The sequence below is a fragment of the Amblyomma mixtum genome, chromosome 3 (genome assembly GCF_055824585.1).
Source record: "Amblyomma mixtum isolate Tamu chromosome 3, ASM5582458v1, whole genome shotgun sequence".
Taxonomy (NCBI): Eukaryota; Metazoa; Arthropoda; class Arachnida; order Ixodida; family Ixodidae; genus Amblyomma; species Amblyomma mixtum.
Window position 1 is genome coordinate 144,596,156 of NC_143014.1, and position 25,823 is coordinate 144,621,978.

General features: G+C 43.5%; 1 protein-coding gene across 2 annotated transcripts in view; it reads right to left on the reverse strand.

The window, feature by feature from the left end:
* LOC149352255 (uncharacterized) overlaps positions 1-25,823 on the reverse strand; it is a 95,024-nt gene that overhangs the window by 51,356 nt on the left and 17,845 nt on the right. Inside the window, exons 4-9 of one of the 2 annotated variants that reach the window (XM_089581410.1) lie at positions 24,005-24,250; positions 21,751-21,896; positions 18,181-18,475; positions 13,280-13,494; positions 9,173-9,981; positions 4,703-4,901 (exon numbers count right to left, since the gene is read on the reverse strand). In XM_089581410.1, coding sequence (XP_089437536.1) covers positions 4,703-4,901; positions 9,173-9,981; positions 13,280-13,494; positions 18,181-18,475; positions 21,751-21,896; positions 24,005-24,250 — 1,910 coding nt within the window. Of the gene's footprint in view, positions 1-4,702; positions 4,902-9,172; positions 9,982-13,279; positions 13,495-18,180; positions 18,476-21,735; positions 21,897-24,004; positions 24,251-25,823 lie in introns of both variants that reach the window. The other variant, XM_089581409.1, reaches the window with a different exon arrangement.

Here is a 25,823-nt window from a genome sequence, read left to right on the forward strand (position 1 = left end):
ACAGCAAGTGCCACAATTAAGAAACTCACGCAGAAGTTGAGAAAATCGCAATATAGCCATCAAGGCAAACAGTAACAACCAGAACGTAAAAAATTCAGGGGGCACTTCGACTGTCTAAAGTGCGTAGAGGCGAAAGCGTTTTCCGCACCACTTTCAGTGCTTCTGTGGCACTGGTGGCGTCACATGTAATTGAGTACTAATTACTAAGTGATGAAAATCACTAATTAATGGTTAATTACTGATTAATGCCTGAATACTAATTAACTGCTAATTAAGCTCAAGCTTCGCCTTTAGGAGTGGAACGCGACAGCGTGTTGTAGCGCTGCCAGGGAGTCCACGGAACGCCACCACCCGTTCGGCGCGATGCCTTGCCGTTTGAACGCAACGGTTTTTGAGGAAAGGAAATGGCGCAGTAAATCTCTGTCATCTCGGTGGACACCTGAACCGCACCGTAGAGGAACGGAGGAAGTGGGAGTGAAAGAAGAAAGACGAAGATGACCCGTAATGAAGATAATGAAAATTGTATTTGAGGAAAGAAAATTACGCAGTAACTGTCTCACATATCTCGGTGGACACCCGTCAAAATTCAGGGGGGGGGGGGGGGGGGGGTGCACTTTTTTGACCTAAAGTGTGGTCACTGATGTGTGGTTAAGATGTTAAGCTTCGCCTCTAAGAGTGGAACGCGAGAGCGTCTTGCAACGCTGCCAGGGAGTCCATAGAACACCATCGCCCATTCGGTTCTACGCCTCGCTCGTCGGTAAATTGGTTTTTGAGGAAAGGAAATGTATTTCTCTCTCATATCTCGGTGGACACCTAAACCTCGCCGGAAGGGAAGGGAGGAGGATGGCAGTGAGCGAAGACACCATATTCACTAGACGTGCCTTTGTTCATTCCAAACCATCAAGCTGGCATGGCGGAGTGGATAGCATGCTTGTCTCGCACTCCGAAGACCGGGGTTCGATTCCCGAGCTCGACCAATTTCTTACTAGGTTTTATTTATTTATATGGCCTGAATAGAGAAGTTAATTAGGCTAATTGGGTAATTAAGCAATTAACTAAGCTCAGTCCCACTTACTTGGAGCGTCACTATATGGTCCCTTCAATTGGTTGCATGGTTACTAGCCAAAGTACAATTGGCCCCGTTTGAAATTGGCGCACTGTGACGTCACGACCGTTTCGACCAACTGAAAAGCTTGACATTCTCTGTCGACAACTGCTGCTTACAACGATGAGACATTAAAGGCTTTCGCCTTAATAATCATAACAGATTCACTATCGGCATGTAGGAATTATATAAGACAAAATCTCAGCTAAAGCACTAAATATACTCCAGAAAGCAACACAAAATACGCAGGAACAGCCATAATCTGGGCCCCTAGACACGAGACCCACTGAAGCAACAATGGCTTCAGCGGGTCAGTCCCTTTCGCCAGAGGATAGGCAGGCCAGGCACTGCGAGAGGGTCACTCCAATGAAAGCGAAGGGCTGATCATATACCATGGTACATTAAAGTATTACTACACAGTGAGAATGAAATGCCCACAACCAGATAAGTCCATGACGAAAGAGGAAGAAATCACCACTTATTTTAACGCACAAGATACATCCAATGATATATCAGAACCATGATCTTTCTGGGGAGAACACCCAAGCTTATGTCACATAGTTTGGGAATGAAAAAAATCAAGCAATAACGAAAATACCAAACCAAACACATGAGCAGTGGGAGGAGGTGTTGTCCAAGCTCGGGCCTCGATGACTAGAGGAATCTGGTCATGAGGGCCTGAGTGGCAGCAGCCTCCAACGGAGTCCTGGACGAAGGGCACTACTCACGCTCCATTATCTAAAATATTCCCACGTATAAAGATATTACTGCCACGACCCTCCACTACAGCCCCTCTCTCTCACTTTCTCCTTTCATTCCCTCCTTCCTTGCTTCCCTAACAGTGCAGTTAAGGTGCCCATCAAGAAGTGAGAGTTGCTTTGCCATTTCCTTTCCTCAAAAACAATTTTTATTCGCAGCACGCTTAGGCTGATCGTGTTCAGCAATTTTTCTAACTTAGGAAAGCTTCGTTTTCAATGAAAGTATCCTCTTTGTCATCAGAACAAGGTAATCTATTGAAAGAAACCAATTTCAATTCTTTCTTCAGTGTCACTCTAAAATCTAGGAGCAACAAGTTCAAAAAAACTGCCGCGGAACATTAGACAAAAATGCTCTCCGCCAAAACGAAGCCCCCTTGCACAGGCTGCACCTGCAATCACTTGTGGCCGCAATGACAACAAAGAAGGACCAGTCCCCCGTGCTGACGCCCATTGGTGATTTCGTTGAGAAACGGAAAGAGCGCAGGAACCGGCTCGCATCATGGTGGACTCGCATCTAGGAGGCTCATTCAAGTTCCCTAGGGGGTTGAGGAGCCTGTGTAAATGACACAGGCTGGTATTTTCTTTTGTAGGATATCTCTTACAGCCAGCGACTCAAGCTATGAGGGACGCAGTAGTGAGAGGGCTCCGAATAACTTCGACCACCCAGGATTCTTTAACTCTTTGTGGGGCAACATATATTTTCTGCAAAATTGATGAAAAAGTTTTTATTGCACAAGCAGATGAGGTCACAGAAAATGTTCTCAACAAATTGCACAATTTTAATACAAATACTTAAGTGTGAAAAAAGTGGGACATATTTGTCTTGCTGGCACTAAATGGGGATAAAGTAAATGGGATGTATTTGTCCTATTGACCTACATAGGTTTCCCCACTGAGTTAGGTTCTTCTAACCACTTCATGAACTTGTTTGCGCTTTTTTTCCCATCTTGAAACCCCAACAGCGTCTATGTCTTTGTTAGACTTTTACAGGGTTGTGTTCTTTGCTAATAAGCCAAACTTCACCCAAAACGCCAACTATTTTTGGCTATTTTTTTTTACCCTCCATGTTTATTTGGAGCGGCTTCTGGCTGCTGGCAGTTCTGAATGTTTGGCTATTGATGATTTGGCGCCCAAGAGCAAACTCCACATACGATGTTTGAGAATTACTACTCAATATTCAGTTGTTAAATGTCCAACTATTTTCAGAATGGTAAAAAGAAAGTGTTTTGCTCTTATTACTTGTTTACTCCAATCTTTGAATTGAGTGCACGTCGCGATCTAGAGTCATTCCTTTTTTACCGATAATTTTTCGATCCGTGCATGCACCCGTTTTTATGTAGGGCAATGCTAGAAACCATGATCAGCGAAAGCGATGGCAATTGCGCGCTGGCAGCTATGGCTGGTTGCTGTAGCCACATTAGTCTAAAAGGTGTTAATTTTGAATGATGGAATGTCGCATCAAATTATTTTTAGTACATGTCTATTTGGATTCCCTAACCCTTTAACCACCAGCCTCAAGCTATACTCGCCATGGGAGATTGTACCAATATTGTCAATGAAGAGTGACGCGTCTTCGGCCCAATGTTGCGTTGCTCCCAGTGCCAAAGCCGAGTTATGGCCAGCAATTGTGTTGGTTGCAGTTTTTAACGCTAGAATGCAGTAGTTGCCCATTAAGCAAGTTTTAAGCCTGACAACAGTCATTTTTTCCAAATATAACCAAAAAAATTTGGCACTTTTGGTACATTTTTCAGGAATCAATTTGGCGGTTGGAGTCTTAATCCAATGTATGGAAAACATTATTTATTTGAAAAATGTGTATTTTCAGTATAACTATGTATTTCATTTGGTTAAATTGTTTTCTTTCCCATAATATCCGAAATGTAGCTGCTAGTAAATGGAATAAAAATGTTTTTTCTGCTCCATCCACTCATCAGATAACTTAATTTACAGATTTACACAATGCTGCAGACCATGGGTCGTATGGAACAGGAGACTGGGACAGCCCAGCAATTTTCGCAGAAGGTCTCAGTCCCTCCCACCCACTTCAGCCAGTGAGCAAACATGTGCAAAGTATATGGGTGACAGTTTCCCCACAATTTCCCACAGCTCAGGCCACAATCAGACACAAGGAACATACCGAGGATACGTCAGTTTGTCCCTCACTTTGTAAAGGGAAGCAAGGATGCTGAAAAGCACAACGGTGGCTGGTGGTCACAGGATTGAATTGATGAGCGAGGAGTTGTGTTGGATCCCCACTTCCACCAGGCACCACCAATTTTTCGCTACGGTGGCTGGTCCAGGAAAGCATAATGGCAGCAACAGAGCAGGAATAAAAAAAGGAAGAAGACTTCTTGCACAGTCATCCACACATCTGTCTAGAGTGCTCGAACGGCGCACCAAGGAGCCCCTTTGTGTTATTTACCAGTGACCTAGGGTATGAAACGTGCCCATATAGTGCATATACAATCCCATGGATCGTGTCTAACTCGTCATGTCTTTAAAGGCTGCATCAGATCCGCCAATCAGCGGCGAGTGTTATAAATGCAAAACAGGGTGTGCCGTTTGAGTGCTCTAGACAGGTGTGTGGACGACTGTAAACCCCTTTTTTCTGTGCTATGTGCTACATAGGACTACGCAACCTTATTGAGACATTCAAGGCAGCACACCCTACCTGCTGAACATGTTAACTCATCACACTCAAAATATGCTTCAGGATACCTTTAAGGCACCAGACTTTTTTCTAGGCAGTACAACTAACCACAGCCTACAGTAACTACATGTGACAAATAACATTACTTCTGCTGTAGCAGCTAGCAGCTTGTTCCACTCTCTTAATTACCTTGATCTGGAGCTGGATGTCCATCTGGTTGCTGGTCTGGGCTGTAGGTGTGAACTGCGTGCGACCTGGTGTGGCAGATTGCTCCAATCGCCGCAGCGGAGTGCACACTTTGCGCCTGTAAACACTCTGTGTGTGCACCAGCGGCTGATCATCCTCTGGAGAGGGAGGTGCCCTACGAGGCTTGGGTGGAGCAACAGCCCTGCAATGTAGATTAAACATGGCAGGCTACCCATTATTGTGGACCAGCCAGTCCTAAGTTTACCAGTGTTTTCACTTAGCATTAACTAAGATAGCAATTAACTAAGATAGCAAAAAAGAAAAAAAAGTATGAGTGCGCAGCAATGGCTCCCTCCTTTTATATAAACATCACTGGAGTACAACTAAAATGACCAACTCAATTTCCTCGCCACTGTCTCTCTGTGTTCAGTGTTGTGTTGTGTTGGATTTTATGCCACATAGGCAACTGAGGCCATCATGCGCCAAGCTCATCATGAGCTTGGCGCATCATGACTATCAAGCTGAGTTCATGAGCTCAGCTTTGTCTGTCTGTTCAATGACAAAAGTGGCACCAGCGCCCCAACGAAGTTCAAGCACTTTGACTGGTCTGTAATAGTGACCGAAGAATGAACAGGTGATGCAGCAAATAATGAAATAGCTTGCTCTGGCACCTGGTCATCTGTGGCAATATGACATAGCTGCACACATGGTCTGCCCATCTGTGAAAATATTGTTGGGCTGGGTCCGTGCATAGAAGGGCTGTGTACGGCTTTTGATTCACTATTGCAATGTGAAGTACACTTCGGGCATTTTAGCAGCAACATGGATGAAACAGAGCCATGGTGTTGGCTGAGAAAAAAATTTTGAGTGCTTATTTACATAATTTTTGTATCTGCTACAGTTGCACTTTCCTCATGCGAGAAAAATGACACAATACTGACTTTTTTTTTTTACTGCTACCTGGAGCACCTCTGAAATGAAGGAATCCCAGTGCTAAAATCTTTCCAATGGTTTATTAATAAGCCACTACTACTACTACTACTTTTTTGTTCACCAGGAATTAGAGAAAGCTCATTTGAAGACAGTTTAATCAGCATCACTGGCTGTGCTACGTCCAAGTAACTTCGGACATGTATGCCTGGCCACTCTAATCGAAAGAACGGAAGTTAAACAGAAAAAAAAATACATCCCGATATTTTTACGAAGTGAAAATCTAGCAGCAGGCTGAACTATAGTGCCATTCTTAGTGCAGCGTTGTAATGCCTGACACATGGCTCATTTGCATGAGTGCATTCACCTACTAAAGTAAACAGCACCACTGACTTCAGCTGTTTAAACTATCAGCGAGTACGCGCCATCGGATCTACCCAAAGGCGCTCCACATCTGCTACGTTTTAACTTACCGCTCACGAGTGGACATCTGAAGTCTAATAAGAACTGCTAGAGAAGGACCTTCAATCAACTGCTCAACAGGCAGCAGTCTGTTCCAAAAGCCTTTGATTTTCTGCCTTCGCCCTCCAAAGACATCTCTATGCTACAAGAAATGCCACTTCAATAAAACGGAGAGTTGAGCTAGTTGGTACATGTTTCTTGGAAAAAACAGCGCTAAGGCGAAGGACAAAGAAAAAGAGTACAATAGGACCAGCGCTGGTCCTGTTGTACTCTTTTTCTTTGTCCTTCGCCTTAGCGCTGTTTTTTCCAAGAAATGCCACTTGAGAACAGCATATTGGTTTCGGACACCTCGGGTCTTCAAACACATACTAAGCAGGGGTGTTCGAACATATGAGATATCGAATACGAATCAAATGCATTTGTTATTCAGTTCATATTTGCATTCAAGGATTTTCTAATATTCGAAATTTTCCGATCATTCCAAAATTTTTGAATATTTGGCACCAATAAAATACTGCACCTACTTTCATATATCCAACAGAGGCAAAACCAGAATATCTGGGCAAATCATCTGAAGATAGAGCTTAAAGTGTCAGGGAAAAACAGTACAAAGGTGCCCACTTCGCTTTCGTCTTCGTCATTTATCACGTTAATCGGTCACACCTGGATGCTCACAGGCTTGGACCTCAAGTGAATTTGGCCTCGAGTGAAATTCCACAAGTGGGCTTTCCCACAAGCAATCAGAACAAGAGGGCGAACCACCTGCTTCGAACAATTGCAATGCGAACTCGCGTGGTTTTCTTTTCTTTGATCCTTCCATCAGGTGTTACACATCTAACGCCCACATTTGTGACACTTCTATCGCCTTCAGAACTCTTCTACTGTAAGCTCCGCCACCTCATTTTGGTGAACTATGGAGCTGAAGCTCGCATGGGGCTTCCAAAGGGGAGCCAAGTCGAGATGTCACCGGCAGGACAAGTGGTCGTGAAAAAAAAGTCACCTATTGCATAGTGTATTGTCACACATGCACCTCTTACGTGCATGTAATGGCAGGCATGACAACAATAGCAGGGCCGCCATCGTTAGCCCAAAAAATAACCTGGCCGCGTAGTTTTGGTTTCTGAGCCTCGCTGCCAGCCCGCAGTGATGGTGGCTATCAGCCACACATTGTTCGCGCACTGACCTCTCATTGGATAGCTGTCCGAACTCAGCTGCGCGCCGCTTTAAGACACAGACTAGTGCGTCACTGGTCATTTCTTTTTCTTTTCAGACGCAGTCATACCGTTCCGACACCAAAGGGCATTCCTCTCTCTTACATTCGCATTGTTCATTCCTCCGGCAAGCCGAAACTCTGCGCTCGTCACAGGCTTTTCACTGTTCGTGCAATGGGTCCTCCTCAAAAGGCTTCAATGCATTTTCAAATTTTAGGCAGTTCTTTTTTTGTCTCCGGAGAGTGGGGGGGGGGGGGGGGCATCAATAGCTCGACCTTTGGATAACGCCAGTCGTGTCATTTATGGGTTTTATTTTTTTACTCAATTTGAATGAGACAGTACAGGTTCCATACTGTTATGCTGTCTAATCAAGTAGTGGATAATTTTGTGCATGTCGTTTTTTTTTTTTTTTTTGTGGAGCTGAGTTAGTCTAGATTTGTTCATTGCAGTTGCGGTGGTGGTGATGAGGATGGATTCTTATGCCGCAAGGGCATCTGTGGCCAAAGAGCGCCACGGCACAAGGTGTTTTCTTCTACTCACGGTGGGGTTAAAGACCCATTTTCCAAGCATTTCACTCCAGAAAAGCCGAGCACTAAACCAGGGAAAAGCTAGTACCCATTGTATCAACGGTGGGTACCCGGAGGCACTGGCAATCGAACCCCACACCTGCTGCATGCGAGGCGAATGCTCAATCACTTGGCGAACACTAAGGTAGACTATACACTACTTAAAAAAAGAAATAAGGACAACAACATTTGCCCATTTATGTTTTTATTAATTTTTTTCCGAATATCGAATTCGAATAACTGAACCGAATATCACAGATATTCGATTCGATATTAAAAAATTTTAATATTCACAGCCCTAATACAATAAACGAGATTTTGCTTTTCGTCTCCACAGAAACGCAGCCAGTATGGCATAAATTGAGTCTGTGAAATCGTTCTCACAAAAAAAAAGTCATTGCTATGGCTTCAAGGACTTTTAATATTAAGACATCAAGGGCTCATCACTGTTCGAAAAGCCAAGCAGGCGAACCCGCCTTATCTTCTTTTTGTGTTTACCAAACCAATTTTTTGTAAATGTTATGGCGATTTCAATGCCTTTGCCGGCTACTTCTTCAGTTGTGTAGGAGGGGACTACTTGTATTCAGTGACCAATTTACCTCTTGAGCTGCTGTGGAAATGGGCCCGAGCTTAAAGTAGCGGGCCTGGGCCGGGCTCAGGCTTTGAGGCTAGAGTTCAGACCTCAGAAAGCAGCCCGTGCAGTACTTTAGTTCACATCTCCAACCTCATACTCTTTTTTGCTACAAAAAATCCTTTCAAGGTGGCACTTTGGAACTGCCACAGCATGACAAAAGGGGTTTAGGGGTACCTTTAAAAAAAACCTGAAGTACATTACTAAAAAAAAAAAAGAAAATACCACCTCTGCGGTCATATCTAAATCAAATATTGTCAGCTTATGCACATGCGAACCGCTCGAATTATTAGTTGTACTGATTTTTTTGGCATCATTGTTCTACGGCAGCTGGTGGCCATCTCCTGTCATTAGGAAATGAGCCCCTAGCGCCCTAGGCCTTCTTCGTACAGCATTTTGAAACTTCAAACCCCTTGACTACTAGGGTGTTGCTTGTTAAGCGCTTTATAGTTTGTCAGCAACAGCGCCGTTAGGCACAGAGAGCAAACAACATGATTAATGATTAGAAATCTATTGTGACAAAGCAACATTTCAAGCTCTCCATGCTACACTGCAGCACATCACCTTGTGCTACAATCTCCAGACCGCAGCGAAAACAGACTAATAAACTCAGTGAGTCTAGCCTGAACGATTTGGCTTGAAATGAAATGGCACTTAAATGCATACTACTTACACAGGAATGTCATTCCACTCCATCGGTGGCAGCTCTGGGTAAAGGCGATTTCTTGATACTTCCTTCTTCAGGACACCTACAACATGCTCAGTGTCAGAAGAAACACGTTTTGTGCCTGCTTCATGATGGCTTCTTTCTTCTTTACACTCTATTCTGTCTTCAGCCAACACAGCCTTCTCCCTGGCTATTTCTTCCTCCAGTGCCTTCATGTGTGCATACTGTTGGTCATATGTAGCCTCATCAGAGGACTCATCGAGCCCTTTTCCATCGGCACCCTCAGCCTCGCCTGAAGTTTGCTTCCAACTTCTTCCCAAACCAGACTCATCCATATTTTCCTCATCTCCTGGTGTTGAGGTGAAGATTGATGGTTGCAGTGCTGTGGGGTTCCCGCCTGAAGTTACTGGATCAGAGTCATCTTCAGAGGCACTGTCATTACCTGAACTTGACTTTCCTTCAGATTCCTCTGATGTGCTGCAGTGTGGGCTCCCCGCAAAGTCAATCACAGGTGCATCCGTTATTGAGACATGTGTCTGTGTGAAACCTTTGGTGGTGGTGCTGCTATGTACTGGGCTCTGTCCATGGCAAACCCCATGATTAACAGCTGACTGCAGTGTCACACTCTTGAAACTGTGATACTCTGGAGTCAGCTGCTTTTTCTGTGCCATACCTTCCAGTCTGGCATGTCTTTCAGCAACGCCAAAATGTTGTTCTTGGTCTTCAATAGTGACTTTCTCACAATTTCTCTGCACAACCGAGGGTTTCGCTTCGTTACCCACAGGCTTCTTCAAAGGCTTGTCCTGTTTTACCACCTGCACAAAGTAATTGTACATACACAGTTTATAACTTAACTAAATTATATTGAGTGTTTCAGGCAAAACTTCAGCACAAATTTGTAATTTGTGGTTTGGTTTGGTTTATGGGGTTTAACGTCCCAAAGCGACTAAGGCTATGAGAGACGCCGTAGTGGAGGGCTCCGGAAATTTCGACCACCTGGGGTTCTTTAACGTGCACTGACATCGCACAGCACACGGGCCTCAAGAATTTCTCCTACAAAGAAATTCAACCGCCGCGGCCAGGATCGAACCCGCGTCTTTCGGGTCAGCAGCAGAGCACCATAACCACTGAGCCACCGCGGCGGCCAAATTTGTAATTTGTGCTGAATTGCTGAATTTGTGCTAATATGTTTCTGCACAATTGTGTAATGCAGTTAGAACAGATTTTTCTACAACACCATTACATCCAGTGGTGGATATCACAAAATACACAAACAACATGTACTGTAGAACTTCACTGATATGTTTCTTAAAAAAAGCTGAAAAAAAAAAAATTGGTCTATCAAAGAAAACATATGATTCATATCACCAAATTTTGGAAAATCTAACTGTTGAATAATGTACAGGGGCATTTATTGCCAATTTCACTTCATAAAAATGTCAGTTAGCCTCCCATCGGATCAGAGGCGGTGGGTTGGGGAGCCACTGCGAGCAACGTTGCAGACCAGGTTGGCTGATTACATTTCTGAAGGGAAACCAGGGTCTTAGATGAATTTCTTGCCACAAGGTAAGAACAGCTCCTTTCCTAGTGCTCGCAGAATTCAGTACGCACTAGAGTTGGCCTTAATGGGGAAGAAACTTCATAACAGATGTGGCTTGTCAACAGAAATTGCACAAGTAGCCAGAATATCTTCGCTGTTTTTGGATGCTTCGCCCCCTTGCACCAATGCATTCTCGGCATTTGTGCTCTTCCCACAGCGTTCCACCGACCCAGCCCGCTCATATGTAAGCGGATCATTGTAGTTCTCAGATGCTTCGCTCCCCTTGCCCTTTGGCACAGTGAAAAACCCTCTGTGTTTCTCCTCATTGTGCCGTAACCCTGCAAGAACAGCCCGCTCATATGTTAGTGCAATGTTTATTTTTTTTATCTTTATGCATTGGTGCAAGGGGGCGAAGATATTCTGCAAAGAAGTGAGTACGGCAAGTGACTGCCGCTGCATCAGCATACCAACTGTCACGGGCCTTCTATCCATGAGCACACAAGTCACTGACCAAAACTAAGGCGAATACGTGGCGACAGCTACATACAAATACCTACCTGCATCACGTGTTTCCGAACCATTAATGGTACAGCACACCAACTCAGCTGTGCCACCTAGCGGAATATAGAATATTTCTGAGAACAGGTAATTGCATAATTAAAAAAGCAGATCACCATTGCTTCTGTGGCGCAATGGATAAAAGTACTGCTTCAAAACGCGTAACATAGCAGTTCAAACCCAATTTTTACTTGAACACCTTTGATGGTTTTTCTTTTTTTTCAGTATTTACACCATGCAAACCATTTGTAATTTTCCCCTGGCAGTGTGTTGCCTTTTAAGTCACATTCTGAGATGCGAGCAAAAATATCCCTGTTTTAGCCACTCAATACAAACCAATTATACTCTTCTTTTCCTTTATTTGAACAAGCAGTTGCAACAGCCCACAAATAATCTACTATTTCCCGTCGCGGTGTGTGTTACCTTGTATACAGGTTGCATTATGGGGGGCTTTAAAGCAAAAATCAGTTTAATAAGGTCTCAGACCAGCCAGGAGACAAGACCACGAGTTGGTGCGCTGTGTCATTGATGCAATAGAAATACGCACCCGCACACGCTTCCACTCTTCAGAGTACACCCACGTAGATACACACCAACATGCAAATTCTGTTCACAACCAGCCACACTAGGACACTCCCTTTGGGAATGTCAACACCTACCCTTCACAGACCCAACAATTACCACAACCGAACAGTGGAAGGCACTGTTGCGCAGCTCAGAAGCTGCCACTCAAGACAGGACGGACACCTGGGCTGCGGAGACCACCGTAGAGGAAGGGCTCGTGGCCCTCTGATCTCCAGCCCCTCCCTAAAATCTCTCAAAATAAAGTTATTGTCTACCTACCTTCCTTCCTCTGGCTTTTTAAATCGCATGCCCCAGCTTTACCCCACTCGTATGTTTTCACATATGCAGTTGATCGCTAAACGCATTATAAGACCAGAATTTGTCATAATTTCAAACGCAGTATTCAGAACTTATAAACTGAAAGCAGCAATATCGGAACAGTGTAGACATAGACGTGAAAAGAGGACACAGGAGGGTGCTCCTATCAGTGTCCTCTTTTCACGTCCATTGTCTTTGCACTGTTCCAATAATGTTGAGCCAATTTGCCCAAGCTTCCACGAAATACAGCTCAATTGCATGGGACACATTTATTGCCTGTGAATTTGAGTGATCAAGCGTGCTGCTTGATGCAAGGCAGCACAATCATCAATACATGTATACATACTTTATAGAAAGGAAAAAACTATTAACATATTGACCTCGTTGCTCCATTTGAGCAGAGCAAATGCCACATGAAACACTCAGCTCAAAAGCTGTCTGCAAGACTCGCGGCATATCTCTAAGAAGGCTTTCCCTAGAACCACTCACAACACTGTCCAGCGAAAGAAGGAAAGCTCAATATTATTACCAACAATATTATAAGAATGCATAAAAGTCGTGTTCCAGACTGCAAACCATGACCTAGCTCAAAGCACATTTCTGGCCAGTTGCTGTACAGAAAAGCAGAGCTAAATCAAATTTCTTTCATGGATTTAGATAACCTGTATTAAGAAAACAACAAATGTGGCTGCCATTTTTTTCTACACAACCTCCTTTTCCATTACGTTTTCATTGCGCTCAGAAGTAATAGCACTGCCGCTTAGTTCACGCTACTTTAGCAACACAGGTCAAGGACAAAACAAAAAAAAACTCACAGAACATTTACCCTTGTGGTAATGAATTTCAGCGACAGCTGGTGTGGTGCTAAGTTCTGATGCCAGCTGAAGTGTTCAGTTAATCTAGGAAGGGGCACATAAGGTGTGTGTTGCGTTTATGCCGCTACAATTATGCCTAAAGGCGACCAAATGGCCCTGCTTGAACCAAGAGATAATAGCACTGCTGCTTTTCCATTTGCTTAGAGAGCAGCACAACACAAACTTGTAGGCAAGTCACGAACCTGCACTCAGTAAGCAAGATAGACATCCTCACGACTTATCAAGATGCAGCACAAAGAAAATCTGTCTTTTACTCACTGGATATGAGCGCTCTGCTGCTGCCTTGGACAGCTTCATTTGCTGCTCAAACAGTGCCTTACGCTGCGCCACCGTCAACTTCTCCGGTGCTGCACATGGCTGCTCTTCGTCTTCCACAACTGCTGCAGCTTCAAAAAGAGCCCGTCGCTGCTGCAGCGACAGTTCACTAGGGTCCCGTCCTTGCAGCTCAGCACGCTGCCTTTGAGAGACACCACCTGCATGGACATCCCAGATGTGGACCACTCGAAGAAAAATGAGCTTGTTTTTTGGTGGCTATGATGCTTTTATTTGAACCGAGTGTTAAGACTTGTCATGTTGCCAGCTTCACCGAATACATGGGACAGTACAATCTAATAGTTTGCTTCCATCTCTAGCACACCTTGCACCCTAGCAGTAATTCTCAGTCAGGCCATTTGAAAATTGGGCACAAATATCACACAGGCTACATACCAAGTGGTTCTTTAAATAAGGCAGGAGTTATTCGTTAGCATCCACCAAAGTGCAGCCATGCAGCAACAAAGGAAGGCTATACAGTATCCACAAAAACTTCGAAGTTAAAAAAAAATTCATCCTGGTCTGGGGCAGACCCCAAATCAGGACGAATTTTTCTTAAAAGGCAACTCCGGCGTTTTTTTCTACCTCCTCTGATTTTGCTGAAACTTTCACAATATGTTCTCCAAAGATTCCTGGTCCTTTGTGAAAAATCTTGCAGTGGGGCTGTGTTTTGTTGCTACACAAACAAATTTTAAAATTTCCCATTTAGTGGCCTCAATCGGGGAGATTTCAACAGGCAACTTTGCGTGTGTGACGTCACTGAACAAACGGCCATCAACAGTCACTCTGTGTTTGCTGAGGGACAAAATTTTGAGCCAACTTTTGGTCATTTCAAACAAATAATTACACAAGCCAATCAATTTAGCCAATCAATGCACATACAATGGGTTTTGCGACAGTATGCGTGACGTCACAGGACTGTCTGTCGTGATGTTATCATTTGGCCGAAACCCAGTTTGGGTTTCCTGGTTTTTCTCTTTTTAAATAGTTTTGCTCGGCATTTTGAAAAAATATATATATATATTTTTTGTTTCAGTAATGTGATGTGATTATCAACTCAAAATGTTCACAAAACCCCCAGAGTTGACTAACTTTGAAGTTTCTGAGGAAGCTGTATAGCTTCCCTTTGCAGCTGTATGGCTGGGCTTGAGTGGATGCTAATGATTAATTCCTCCCTTATCACAAATGTACTCCACCTTAGAGGATTCCCCGAAAAATAGGGGTTCTCAAACATTTTTGCCTCAAAAGAACCCCAACAGCCTTTAAAATGTGCCACCCTCCACCCTCGTACTTTGTGTCGGTGCTCACACAGGTGAAGCACACAATCGGTCGATGTTGCTTGTGAATGTGTGAATGAACCCTTCGTGTTTTTTTTTCTGTTTGTTCACTTTTGTAAGCAATCAGTTCTTTATTAAATGTCCATTTCTCACTCATGCTCACACCTCTAAGATGAGAATGAAGAAAACTAGTCAGAGCACAAACATTCCGTTGAATTCACATACTCGATCGGCTGAACAGCATACAGAATCCCATGATGGCTTGCTCAATGACTATCTGCCTATTTTCACAAATACTCGGAACTTTCAGCCAGGTGCATACCACCACTGCTTACCCCAAGTTCTGCGCAATGCTCAGGCTGTCCTCAGGGCACCAGATGGCGCCACATACTCATCAGCTGCACACGCATTTGCCACGTCAGGTCAAATCAGCGAGTGTGCACTGGTAACATGCAGTACACAGTAAGTGGTAGCAGTGGCAGTATGTGCTATGCTAAAATTCTTGACTGACTTTTTGGTGCAAATGGACTCCCCACCGCCAAAACTTCGCCCCAGTGCCACCGACACCGTCAAAACGCCCAGAAAAACTCCCCATGCAGACCACACTTAAGAGCTTCAGCGAAGACATGCGTGCATCTTTCTTTTCTTTGTCGTAGCTTATCACGGCAGTGTGCTGCAGTGCGCATGTGGGCAGCGCCAGTGGGCAACAAGGAACACAAGTGTAAATGTGGGCGGATAATGACGAGTGAGCTTGACTGCAAAATGATATCCGGTGTAATTCTTCCACTGTCAATGCACGGCCTTACCCTGCTGGCATGACATGTGAGATAATTTAGCGTTTGCAATTCGAGAGAGTTGAAATTTTAGCAGACTACATTTAAATCTGGATATAACGAAATTGAAAAAAAAGTCCGGGATTTTTCGTTACATCCAGGTTTTCGTTATATGCAGTTTTCACAAGACTCAAAAGGACAATGCAGAATGAAAACCAAACTGAGAAATAGTGCAAGCATAACATGCATAATATTCACCTTGCATGAGATAGAGCTAAATTAACAGACAAATAATTAACTAAAATTAATTAATAAACATAACTTTTGGTTTCAGGGCAAAAGATTATATTGCAAAATTGAAGACTGTCAATATCAAAGATTACCCCAGTTCTTTTAATTTTCTGATCCAGCATAGTACAGTCGAACCTCGATGTAACGAACCTCAATGTAACGAAATTCGCGATGTAAGGCATTTTTTTCATTTCGCAATCACTTCCCCATTGAAAACCATGTATTTTTTTTCGCGATTTAACGAAGTAATTTTGCTCCGCACTTTCGATGTAACGAAGTCCTTGCGCATCGCATGCATGTGCCAGGAGCTACCTTGACAATCGAATGAGAGCTAAAAGTTTAGCCGAGACGAAACGCAGTTTGTATTTGCCCTTTTCCGCGCCAATTTTACCGGCAGTGTGCGAGAACGTACCGCCGCGCCATCTGTCGTGCGCATACAAAGCCCGCGGCATGGAAGTTTCAAGACGCGCCGCGCCATGACGCCACTGGCGAGCTGTAGACTCTGAACGTGAAAGCGCAAACCGGAATTTTCTTGCAGCGTCCGTTCGTTTTTTTTTTTTTTTTTGCGTGCGATGTCCTCGTAGACAACAACAAAAAAAAGTCATCAGTGTTGACAAACTCGTGGAGCTAGTGTGGTCGTACCTTTAAAACGGGTGAGCGGCGAAAAAAAAAAAAAAACGTGCCCTGGCAGAGGAGGCGAGTGGCGAAGGGGGTAGAGGGGAGGCGTGGCGTGGGAGGCGCGCGCGGTGCATTCTGGGTGGGCGGCTTCGGCGCGCTCTCGGCGCGGCCCGCGCGAAATGCAGCCGGCTGCATTCCGCGCCAGGCGCCGTCAGAGCGCGCCGGTAGCCGCCGAACACGCTGGCGATCGGGCGCCGCTGTTTCGCGGACGTGACGTCGCCGTGCCGCGCGCGCACGCGCGCTCGCGCTACGTCGGAGTATAACCGCGCCGCGAGCACAATCCCACCGCGCCGGCGTGAGCGATGCGAACATTTTTCTTTATTTTTCTCTGATGCGTCCCCGGCTGCAAATGTTCAATGCTGATGATGATGATACCAGTAGCGACATCTTGTGGCGGCTTTCAGTACTAGGCGCTGCGCTCGTTCTTTTGCTATGCGCACACGGAGAAAAATGATGCCGTCGCGGTGTTTGCTATCACTCATTATGCTCCTGATGTAGAAAAAAACATCCGGTGCCCTTGTTAGCGATACTATAACTCGATTTTCTTTTGTATTTCCTCAATAAGTGATTTACAAGTTCCCATCAACAAGCAGTGTTCCTGAACCAGTTATACTTTATTTTGACAGCTGAAACATGGGAACCTCGACGTAACGTAATTCGCGATGTAACGAAATTTTCGGCTGCAAGTAGGACTTCGTTATATCGAGGTTCAACTGTAGTTCAAAATATGCCGGGTGTTTCACCTAAGATGATCTGCAATTCTTAAAAATAGGCTTTTTGAGTCAGAAGAGCGCTTTTTTCGGCATAGCATTGACAGCAGTATAGCGCATCAGAATACGGCTAAGAAGTGCTAATTAGTAGGCTGGTTCACTCATAATGAAGAGTTAACTTTGAACTATTATTAATGTTAATCTCCTTTATTACTAAGAGGCATGTGGCCCATTGTAAGTAATATCCATATCAGTTTTTAGAATTTCAAAAACTCAGTCAACCTCAGCGTTGTGGCCCAACAAATTCTGGCTATTTCAACTAGTTACGTGCATTGGAGGGGTCGCTTTGCCTGCAAGCTTTGCAAAAGCACATGTATTTGGCCGCATGTATTTTGGTACAGCGCAGGCAGCATCAAATCTTGCCCAAATAATGTGGAAACCCTACAAATGAGGTAAATAACATCAGTAATGTCAATACCCTTTTCAAAACCACACAGTGCAGCAAAACTGGCCCAAATAAGAAACTAACCAAGGCGCTGCAACCAATGGTCCTGGCTGGCTCCTCGGGTCTTCTTTCGACCTTTGAGCTAAAGTCATAGGATGAGGTAGCATTCTCAGAGTCACTGCTACCTAGACTATCGACAAAATCAACCGTGGATGCAGCTGAATCATGAGGTCTGCTGCATTACAGTGTGCATGCCGCCCTGGCAGAGGTGGCTCAACTCCTATACTCCGTTGTTTCCACAAGCGGTTCAAAAATTGCTGCTACGTAGAAAAATGACAAATGAAATAGAAGATTTTGTAGTTTTCTAGCTTCAAGGCAGATAATGCAGCGCCTGTCCTGTCCGTCTTTGTGTGGTTTGTGTAAAATTTAGCGCTGTTTTTACTTTCCTGAACACAATGTCACACCAACTAGCCCAGCAAAAGGTACTGTTAATGCAGCATGTTCAAAAATGGTGCGGAAGCATCTGAAACTGCTGTCTGCATCCGTAGTTAACGGGCTACTGGTTAAGCAAGTTCCACAGAATTGAACATGTGTAACTAAACTACAAGACAGGTCACCGACAGATTACTACTCATGTCTTCTGCGACTTACGCAAAAAGAAAAGGTGACTCACCTTGACAAGAATCCCCAAGTGGTTGCCGGTGGATGGCTGCTGCTTTGGATACTGCCATTTTTTCTGCTACTGTTTTTTTGGCATTGTCAACTTTTGCTGCTACAGAACCAGAGGCTTTAGGTGAAGGCATTGGTGGTGGCAGTGGAGGTGGAGCAGGGATGGTGCTGGGCCCCTCATGCATCTCCTCCTTTTTAGGAATACGAACTGGGCTCGCAGGCATTTCATGGCAGTCAGCTGACTTAAAAGAGTAGCTCAACTTTGAAGCTGAAGGAGACTTTGTGAAGCCTTGGGCTTCCTGAAAGTAAAAGGCAAACCATACAATGTGTAATCACAATGTTAAATATTCCAACTTTTATCAAAGACAAGGCATACATTAAGTGTAACATGAAGTGCAACTTGAACTAATAGTATAAAAAGGAAGATATGGGTGCTGCAAGTGGACAGTTGGCTGTGCTAATCTAGTGAATGGATTGGGAAGAAAGTAGAGCTGAAGCCCCTTTATCCTTCCAAAAGTAATGCCATTATCAGATCTCCCAGTGCTTGCTCCTCACACCCCTTAATCTCTTCCTGTAACCCCAGCCTCCTCCGCTCCCTCTTTCGCCGACTCTTGCCACGAATGCGAATTTTTATTTTTTATTGACGAAGGCAGCGGTTACCGCGCTTTTTTTTTTTACTATTTTTACCTCCGACGCTCACTGGCTGCCATTCTCATGCCTTTGTAACTTGAATGCTTCCTGTGCAAGCAGACTGCGACAGCAGATTGCGTGTTCAGCGACAAAAAATACTAGAACTCAAATGTGATGCCGTCCTGCTGTGTCATTGTAACATAACTGTGTTCCTCGCATTTGGAGCATCACACACTCAACATCCTGACATTGCAGCAGTCCACACAAATAAATGTTCTGCAATCACCAACACCAGATAATTCTTTAGTTCAAGAGGCACTACTTCACCATGAAACTTTCCTTAACTCTTTCCTGTCCGCGCCTATTCCCATCGATAGCCCGCTATCGATGGTTTCAAGTTCGTATTTTCCCGCTTTTTGAAGCGTTCCTGCACAACTAGCGCTATCCAGTGTGAAATAAAGGAACTCTTCTTTCAGTTTCGCTTTTGGTTTGACTTTTTCCGCCAAGCGGTGATTTTTGAAGCCCCTCCGGAGTCAGCTGACTGGCACTCCTTGTTTCCAACATGGCGTCGACGTCGCGCGCTGCTGCTGTGCCGAAACCGCACGTTTCCACAGAAATTGATGCTCCTGAGAGTTCGTTTTTGGACGACAACAGCAGCAGTGAGGATTCAGAAGACGACTTCGGCTCTTCAGACTTAAGCACCGACAGCGAAACTGCGTCAGACCGACCCGGAACGTCAACAGCCATGCCTCGGTAAGTTTCGCTTTCTCCCCCGAAATGTTCCGCTTTTGCCGTGCGCTTATCGGAAAAGATCAGAGTGTTCTGAAGGTCATAACTCTTATCTGCAGGGTGTCAACATCTTTCGGGCGGGATTACTTGCCACCGGCAGCGCAGAGAGTCGTGTTTTCAGCTCGAAGACAGCCAAGGGTCGACCTCGGCGTTGCGCGCCGGAGTGTCGCACGGCGCTCGGCGGCGCGGTCGTCAACAGCTTCATACTTTTTGACGCGCATCGCCAGCAGCATCCCGAAGCACCAGAATTGTCGAGGACATCAAGATTTGATCAGTTCACGTTCAGACTTTAATTGATCGAGCAACTCCTCGGATTTGATGAGCCACATCCTCAGGACCCCTATGTTCGCCCTCTGTTTCCGCCTCGTGATTCACCTCAGGGGCTGCAGCACAAGCCGCAGAAAATGCAAAGTACCGGAACTGCAAATTGTGCTACGAAGAAAAAAAGGTGGAACAAAAAACAAATTTTTTCTGTGAGACATGTGCGGCCAACCTCTGCTTCACGGCAACAAGGAACTGTTTCGCGCGGTGGCACAATAGTCACTAGGACTACTGTTTCCTTTCCTAGCCCAGCTAATACTGTTCGCAGCAAACTAAAATTGCTGCAATGTTGCATCAATCCCTGTTGTAAAAAATGTACATTTTGAAATTTTTTTATGTGTTATTTTTGTGACGGAACTTTGATGTTTTTGTGTGTTTTTCTTTGTAACTACAATTTTCTTTCTGATAATTTTTTTTTTCATCTCTTACTCAATAAACATGTTTACTGTGACTAATAAAAATGTGAAGAGAGTTTCCTCCTCTACAATTCGGTACCATACACTCCTGTACCAAGCAAGTTTTGTTAAAGAAAAAAAATATTAATGATATGACATGAGAACCACCATTTTCCCCGCGGACAGGAAAGAGTTAAACTCGAATAATTTCACATGCACACTACTGGCATTATAAGGGGGACAGGTCTCTTTTTTTTTTTTTTTTCGGAAGCCATGCTCAGTTTTCTCAGCAAACTCTTGCTTGCTGCCATATTCTGATCTTTTATACTCTATCCGAAAAAAAACAAAAAAAAACTGACTATATGTGGTAAGAAAACTGCTGGTGCATAATTCAACACCAAGTTGTCAATAACCATCCAAATTCGAAAACATCTATCACTCATGGACACTGCAATCCCTCACATCAGCTTCACACATCCGCAACATAGCCCAGTACAGAGGGGGCCCCATTACTGGACACTGCTGACACAAGATGGTAAAAACCTTTCATATGCCGAACAATTAAATGACTCCTACTTCTATTATAGACACCCGACAAGACCCACAATGCCCGTTTCACGCAGTGAACTCTTGAAACTCGGTTAATTTCACAACGTTACCCGTGCTCTTCTAGGCACTTCTTACACGAGACACATGATCTCAATTACTATGCGGATGCTTTACTCCTTAAAAAACTACTCTTTCCTCTATTTTTCTGCACAGATCCAACCAGGCGTTCTCAGGGCTAGTTACTGACTTAAGAAAAAAAGTCATGCCTAAAAAATCGGTCCGCAAGGCTTGAAAAATGCTCCCCACACATTCCTCCCATAGCAAGTCACCAGTCGTCTGGTATTGTGTACAGGCCTCTGTGGCTAGCATTTTCACAATGATGGTTAACTCTGAACAATGAGAATTAAAGAACTACAATGGCAACTCAAACAAATTTTGCACATCTAATGAAACATGCACGTCCCACAAATGGTTTGGTTTATGGTTCGGTTTATGGGGTTTAACGTCCCAAAGCGACTAAAGCTTTGAGAGATGCTCACGTCCCACAAATGTGCCAAATATATATATGTGTTCTGTCAATTAGACTGGAAGCTATTCAGCCTCTCACATGCATCATTTTTGTCACTTTTGGTCTTTTTTAGAGTGCTGGTTCTAAACAACTATCCACTGGAGCCCCATAAACTTCTCTGACCGTATCGAGATTAATATTTAATTTAAACGCTGCAGAATCAGCCTCTTTTTTGGCGCACTAGTTTTTCTCTAACACATTCTGCAAGCAGGCAAATCGAACAAAAGTACTGTTTTATGCACTACCGCTATTGCCCACTCCACTCCACAAGGCACATGCAAGGACCATGTCACAGCAAGCAGCATACCAAGCTCGCAATAACCTTAGGGTCCCAGTTGTTTTTCCTCTCGGAGGTCCTGAGGGGGCTACCTGCCCCTGCCTCATGGCTGCCAGGTGGTTGTTTAGGCTTGTTGTCCACTTTTGCAGGACTCAGTGGCTTCAACACGCACATGCTAGATGGAGCTGCATCTGAAAGGCAAATGCCAATCACTTAGTGTGAAAGATGTATGAATAAAATAAGTACAGTAAAACCTCATTAACTTAAGGTCATTGGGACCGCAAAAAATAATCGAATTAACCAACCACAGCAAAAAAACGGACCCAGTCAAAAAATTTCGTTTCGGGTTGCGCTACCTTTACTGGACAAACTTTGCGATTACTGCATATTGCCATGTAAAAGTGCACCGCCCAGCACGTAGCCCGTGATGGCCAAAAAGAAAGTTGACTCCAAATATGAGCCGACAAATATGAGCCGCCACATAGCTCAAAGCGTGAATATTAGCTTGACAGTAGTATTAATTGATGAAGAAGACAATGTGTAGTACATAGCACGAGAGTGTGTTACAGTTTAACAGGAGGCATGTTCGGCTGCGACGATAGCCTAGTGCGCTCGCGCAGCCAGCGAAGCTGATCTGTTCGCGTCGCCGCGGGTTTAATCCCGGTCACGGATATTTATTTTATTTTTTTATTATTATTATTTATTTCACTTGTCACAAACCCACAAACACTGAAGCATAGAAACATCGCGAGCTCTTGCTTGGGGTTTACCCATCAGAATAGAGCTTTCGCACTAATATTAACTGAAGGTAAAGAAATATGAACGGATCTACGATCGCTTTGGGAAGTGATCATCGCACTTTTGAAGTGACAGTTTAGCACACAACTGTTTAATCTCCCGAAACTAAAACTTCTCATTTTGTTTTTCAGGTTCTTTTTTTGTTCTCGGTAGTATCTGGTCACTTGAGATGGAGACAATTCAAGACTTTCGTTCTATACCTTTGAGTTCTACAAGCTCACACTATGAAAGTTGAGCTGAATCTTCTTATTTATAGCTTAATGTCATTAAGCCAACTTTAAAAATAAAATGCATGCATATGAACATCCATGTTACCAATTGAGGCACAACTTCCACAAGAATAACCAGCAAAATATACCACAGTATAAAATAAAAATACTGTGTTCATTCAATAATATAAGTCAGTCACAAATATAGGTCAGTCCCTAAGTTAAAGACACACTGAACAGGAAAAATGAATTACTGCAAAAAATTATTTTTGAATAGTGAGCTATTTTTTTTCAGTGACAGTGCACAGGCTTATCACTGTGATATAAATTCTAAATAAGAAGCCATAATACAACAATAAATGTAGTGCTTTCACAAAAAAAAATCCCTGAATATTCACAAAGAATTTTATACAGCAACTCTGACATGCCTGCATGTCACCATCATAAATTTTTACATGTACACTTATGCATCATACACAGGTGAAAGGTGACCATGCAATCAGAATGTCTTGCACTTGGTAATGTAGCCATAAGCTATTTCCATCAGGTGTGGAAGAAGCAGTGAGTAAAGGGTGCTCTTACATGACTAGCATGACAGAACTGTCTGACTGCTCTATACAAACCAATAGCAGCAATAGACATAGTCCAAAATAAGCGATACAAAAGCAGACTAACAACTTTGACCCAAGTATAGCACCCAGCAGAAAACAAGACCACTAGGGCCTGATTATTGGTTTCACAAATACCACTTTTCTATGCTCTCACACAATGCACACAATATTACAATGTAAGATATGCAATATTTTTTACACGTGTTCAGGAGGACAACTGTTCAGGAGCACTAAAAGATATTTTCATTGAGTAATTTCTTCTATTAGGACCCAAGTTCTTTGCAAACTAGTTTGCAGATACTGCAATACAGCAAACAGCACTATAAGACTGAAAAATTAGTCTTCACAATACAATTGCACAAAGCATATTGCACAACATTTCTGAAAAATACGCTGAAAAGCTTTTGTTTCATAAAAAAGTATTACACAGTATTTTTTATCACACTCACTGTGATTTGTATTCTTTCTCTCAGGAAGGCATTTTATCATGTTATTTTCTCACTGATATCATTTTTAGAAATAAAACATATTGCACAAAACACTGCAATGGTGACAATAAAAATGTCAGGAAAGCATTGCAGATATTAAGGAACACTAGTCAAAAATGGCACAGAAAGCAGACCCGGCAGTCTCCTTTCTTCAACACAGTCACCAATATCGCTGGAGTTCCATAGCTCTTACCTGGCTCAGGTGACACCTCTTGCCTTCTTCGTAGAGCTGCAAGGCCCCGGGGTGCTCTTGTGAATCCATCATCAACAGCCAGAGCTGCTTGCCTGAGGGCCTGCTGGCTTTCTTTACAGCCTGAATCCGGTGAAGCATCACGCCTCCTTCTTAGTGCTGCCAGACCTCTGGGCACTCCACTGTCTTCTGCAATAAAGGCACGTCTAGGAGCTGCAACCCATTCCAGATCATCTGAGTTCTTGGGACCTGAAAAAGAAAATCTCATGTAATGGCTGCATGACAATGGCGTAAGGTAAATAGGGTGAAAACGTAGACACACGCTAGAAAGAAGACCTACACAAGCGCTACCATTCGCTCTACATTTAAACCTACAATGACCACCATATCATCTGTGTTACAGAGTGTGAAAATGTGAATAATTTTATTTCCGCTTGCAGAACTACATGAACTGCTTACATAATTGCAGAAACAGCCTTTTCTTCAATATTTATCAAAAGCAAGTTAAACATGTCAGGTGCCAGAGGTGCAGGAGGCCTGTTGAAGGTAAATTCGTGCAAAAGCTAACCTTAATGGCAAAATAGCCTAAAATTTTCATGCCCGTAATGTGCACTGGCAGGTAACAGAGGAGTTTTGGAATTTTTAAAATATATCATATAGGCCTGTGTATTTGCACGAAGTTTTATCATCCTTAGAAATTCAGGAATCATCAAAATTAGCTCATTTTAGTTATGCTGTAATAAATTTTTTTTCTCAACAAATCTCGTAGTTCTTTACATTTCTGCACTGAAGTGACAATAAGTGATGAAATCCTGGAAGCTCACAACTTTTACCAGATGTTTTCAATGCCTGGGCATCACAAGGTTAACAAAAAGAGGGCATTGGCCACTGCAGTCATCTTTCAATGAAGGCACAAGGTAAAAACGTTCATGTGCTGTGCAAAGTCAGTTCATGTTAAAGAAACCCTGACAACTGAAACTATTCAAGAGCTCTACACTATGGTGTCCTTCATAGCCCATAGGTAGTGCCCTTTGTTTTCAGGTTTTATTTTTCCAAGAATTCGGGATTTAAAAAATCAAGCGATAATTTTTTAGTTCAAATTATGGTACAAATCGGCTTATTCAGCAAAAGACTCCATAATTCGGGTTTTTTAAGGTAATTTTTTTGCACCAGAAGACAATCTACTATTAGCACTCGTTTTTGTACGGAACACAAAACGCCTTATGTTTTGCTCAATACTTCACAACACGGTAATGGCAGGTTGCGCAGAAAAACCTGTTTATCAAAATGGATGATTTTTCATCTGTTACAATTATTTCGCAGTGTAAACTGTCAATCTCACACTCAGCACTTCGCATGCATGTAAGATTTGCTGGTTTTGTACACTGCGAACACAGTCATTATATATCACAGAGGCTATTTTAAATGGCAAGATCCATGAAGCAGGACATCATTAGCGTGGATAGCACTTAATACATGATGCCGAATAAATGCCTGGTAAGTACCTGCATTTTGGCATCTTGCTTTAAAAGTTACTTTTTGAACGTATCTTCAAAATAAGTAACCTCAAGAATAACAAGCGTTAAGAGAGGGTTAAGATCACCAGTTGAAAGAACACTCCTCTGGAATAGCAGAATATAGGCCAATTATCATGCAGTGTCTTCAGCTTCGTTCACGAAAATGCATGTTCTCTGTGCCCTTTCATATATATGCATATACCAGGTGTCCCAGCTAAATGTAACCAAGCTTTTAAAAAACACGGGGTGTCCTAGCCGTCTGAAACCAAATGAAGGTTATTTAGAGCCGCGTGACCTAGTCTGCA